The sequence below is a fragment of the Mandrillus leucophaeus genome, unplaced genomic scaffold (genome assembly GCF_000951045.1).
Source record: "Mandrillus leucophaeus isolate KB7577 unplaced genomic scaffold, Mleu.le_1.0 Scaffold34, whole genome shotgun sequence".
Classification (NCBI taxonomy): Eukaryota; Metazoa; Chordata; class Mammalia; order Primates; family Cercopithecidae; genus Mandrillus; species Mandrillus leucophaeus.
Window position 1 is genome coordinate 283,523 of NW_012103587.1, and position 4,162 is coordinate 287,684.

General features: G+C 45.1%; 1 protein-coding gene across 1 annotated transcript in view; it reads left to right on the forward strand.

Annotated features, from left to right (window-relative positions):
* TCTN2 (tectonic family member 2) overlaps nt 1–4,162 on the forward strand; it is a 63,958-nt gene that overhangs the window by 6,933 nt on the left and 52,863 nt on the right. Inside the window, exons 4-5 of the mRNA XM_011988888.1 lie at nt 855–886; nt 3,986–4,116. Of these exons, the coding sequence (XP_011844278.1) occupies nt 855–886; nt 3,986–4,116 (163 nt within the window). The remainder of the gene's footprint in view (nt 1–854; nt 887–3,985; nt 4,117–4,162) is intronic.

A 4,162-nucleotide genomic window follows, 5' to 3' on the forward strand; every position in this document is an offset into this window, starting at 1 on the left:
TGCTTTGGGAGGCCAAGGCGGGGGAATTTCTTGAGCCCAGGAGTTCAAGACCAACCTGGGCAACATAGCAGATACTGTCTCTATAAAAAAATTTAAAAAGTTAGCTGGGTATGGTGGTGCTCGCCTGTAGTCCTAGCTACTGGGGAGGCTGAGGTGGGAGGATCGCTTGAGCATAGGAATTTGAGGTTGATGAAGTTTACATCATTTCCAGCTTTTTTTTTTTTTAAGTTTTTTTAAATTTTCATTTCTTTTAGAGACAGGGTCTCACTCTGTCACCCAGACTGGAGCTAGAGTGCAAGGGCATGATCCTGGCTCACTGCAGCCTCAACCTTACTGGTTCAGGCGATCCTCCTGCCACAGCCTCCATAGTAGCTGGGGCTACCGGCGTGCACCACCACACCTGGCTAGTTTTTACATTTTTTGTAGAGACAGGGTCTCACTATGTTAGCCAGGCTGGTTTTGAACTCCTGGGCCCAGGTGATCATCCCGCCACGGCCTCCTGAAGTGCTGGGATTACAGGCAGGAGCCACTGCACCTGGCCTGTTCCCAGCTTTTGATGCTACAGCAAAGATCATTATGCCCATGTACATGAATCTTTGGACATGAGAAAATGGTTTTGTGTTAATCTCCGTCTCACATGATGTCAGTGTTCTTAAACCAAAAGAACTTTTAACTAGATGTGCCCAGAGGGCTCTGCTGTCATGAGTGCTACCGCCATGTCCCCTGTGCCCTGTGGCAAACTCTGACATCTCTTGCCTTTATGGCCACGTGGCATGGAGGGAGAAGTGTTCCAGACTTGAGTAGCAAAAGTCTGTTCACTGGAGACTCCTTTACTGCCACTTCTCTTATTACAGCCCTAACTGTGGTCCTCCTTGTGCTTCCGGAAGTTTAGGATGATGAGACGAGTTTGACAGCTCCCTTCAGCAGACTGTGCCCTCAGTGTGCTTGCACGGAAAGGCCTCCAAGATGAATGAAGTGAAAAAAGCAACTGCAGATGGCTGCCTGCAGCGTGCTATCTTTTGCATAAAGGAGGCAGAAATGAAAACATTTGCATAAAGAAATTCTGGAAGGATGTTGGAGAAGCTAATCATGTTCTACCAAGTTGGAGGGTGATGTGGGAACGGGAAAGGGCTGACAGTGAGGACTTGTTAAATATGCTTTTGATTTTTTGGAACCTTGCAAATGTGTTACCTACTTAAAAGTTTTAAATTTTTCTATGGCTTAAAATTCAAAACAAAGCCAAAAAGAAGTATTCAATGACAAAAAAAAAAAAACAAAAAAAAACAAGCCCCAAAACAACAGGAGGGGTTCATGATAGCTGCACTGTTCAAAGCACTGACTTTTTTCCTTTGAGAAATATGCTTGAGGCTGGGTGGTGGCTCATGCCTGTCATCCCAACACTTTTAGAGGCCAAGGCGCGCAGACCACTTGAGCCTAGGTGTTCAAGACCAGCCTGGGCAATGTGGCGAAACCCCGTCTCTACAAACAAATACGACAATTAGCTGTGTGTGGCAGTGGGTGCCTGCAGCCCTAGCTACGAGGGAGGTTGAGGTCGGGGGATTGCTTGAGCCCAGGAGGTGGAGGTTGCAGTGAGCCAAGATTGCTCCATGTACTCCAGCCTGGTTGACAGAGCAAGACCCTGTCTCAAAAAAAAAAAAAAAAAAAAAAAGGAAAATATACTTGAGTATATTTAGGTAATATTTTAGAACACCAAACCTAGAAAATTGAACATCCTTGTATATGAGTGAGTGAATTGTCTCCTCTGACCCCATGAACGCATGAAAAATTTTTTACCCAGCCAGCCAGCGATTAAAACTAGAAAAAGAATGGAAGCACAGACAGGAGGCATGTGTCATATCAAGTAACAACGAAGCCAGTGAACAATGTAGAAAACATAAATCAACACACAAACATCTATTTGTGTAACACATAGTAAAACCCTATTCTAAAGTGCCTCGTGGCTTGGGGGTGGTGGCTCATGCACCATGCCTGTAATTCCAGCACTTTGGGAGGCCAAGGTGGGAGGATCACTCAAGCCCAGGAGTTTGAGACCAGCATGGACAGCATAGTGAGACCCCGTCTTTACAGAAAATATGAACGTTAGCTGAGCATGATGGTGCACACCTGTGGTCCCAGATACTTGGGAGGCTGAGGTGGATCACTTGAGCGCTGGGAGGTTGAGGCTGCAGTGAGCTGATTGTGCCACTGCACACTTCAGCCTGGGCAACAGCGTGAGACCCTGTCTCAAAAAAAAAAATCAATTAATTAATAGAGTGCCTTGCTTGTGTCACATGGGTTTGATAACACTGAGGGTCAGACCCTTACCGCTGTAACGTGGTCTGCGATGTGGACCTTCTTGTTCCAGATACCATTGATGTATCATTGACCTTCTGCTATGTTACAGCATGGAACAGATGGTTAGCTGTTCTTTAGATACTTCACCCATTGTGTCGTTAAAGTTAACTGTTATGTGGGGTTTAAACAAATAGTTGCTGCATGGTTTTCTAACGTGTAAAAGTAAAATTCAGCAGAATGAAACTTTTATCTGATAAATGATCCATGAGAAACCCAAAGCATTACTGCCACTGAATTCTGAGTTAGGAGGCTGAAGTGTCGTGTAACATTTCTTCTTCAAAGAGGAAAATAAGTACGGAAACCTGTAATATAGTGAAGAGTTATAAACAATGGGCCCTGCTGATGTTTACTTCTTTAGCATTTCTTACGTGTTTTCCCTTGTCTCCAGGTATATTATCCCCAAGTGCATCACCCCTCTCTTGAATTCCTGCGTCCTTTCCTGAGCTGCTTTCTCTGGCCTTGTCCCATTCACACCTGCCACCTTCTCCCTTGCACCACAGTGTTCCCCTATTCATCCGCCCCCTCTGTCTTCCACCTACAGTTCTCCAGTAGCCCCTCTTACCTATACAAACTCTTTTTTTTTTCTTTTAGTACAGACGGGGTTTCTCCATGTTGGTCAGGCTGGTCTAAAACTCCTGACCTCAGGTGATCCACCCGCCTCGGCCTCCCGAAGTGCTGGGATTACAGGCGTGAGCCACCGCGCCCGGCTGCCTGTACAAACTCTTATGTGTGTTTCAGGCTCAGCGCATTCTCTCTGCAAGTCTTCCTGACACCCAGCCTAAGCCACCTGCCCTCCCTGGGTTCCCAGGACAGAGCTATTTCCGTGTTTACCCCTTTATGGTCACATGATCTCTTTACCTGTCTCCTCCCTCTGAGAATGCAAGTCCCTCAGGGAAGCTACGGTGTCTCACTGTATCATCCCTGCATAACCCAGCCCTCCATACTCTCCTGGTCAGACCACATTAGTCCCACCTGCACTATTGGGTACCACAGCCACGAGCCACGTCTGGACACTGGACAGTCGAAAGGGGATGGGTCTTAATTGAGATGTGCTGTAACTGTTAAATAGCCACCAGTTTTTGAGGACTTACTGTGAAACAAAGAATGTGGAATAGCTCATTCATAATTTTTACACTGATTGCCTGTTGCAATGATATTATGTTGGATGTGTTGGGTTCAGTGAAATATATTATTAAGTTAATTTTATCTGTTTCTTTTTTGTAGTCTGGGCTACTTTTTGTATTTTTATTAGAGACAGGGTTTCACTATGTTGGCCAGGCTGGTCTTGAACGCCTGACCTCAGGTGATCTGTCCACCTTAGCCTCCCAAAGTCCTGGGTTTACAGGTGTGAGCCACCCTGCCCAGCCTAAAATCAGTACATTATGTATATACTAACTTGTGACTCTTAGTCAATTGATTATCTTCCAGATCAACTATGACTTCTTTGTTTCATTGTAACTGGCGTGTTTTCTTATATTTGGGTTTTTGTTGGAGTGGTAGATGTAGGCGTCATATATTTCATGGATTCCTTAATGTCGAATATTTGGTAATGATGATTTACAAAACAAGATAATTCAGCTTTCTTTTGAATGTTAAAAATGTGACCATGCTTTGTTGGAATGTTTCTTAGCTGAATTTTTCTGTTGTGTGTACCTTTCAGAGAACGTGACTGTCATTCCTAACCAGGTGTATCAGCCCCTTGGCCCTTGTCCTTGTAATTTAACAGCTGGGGCCTGTGATGTTCGCTGCTGCTGTGACCAGGTACGTTCTTTGGTTATTGGGCATAAAGGTTATGCTTCCTGTGAGA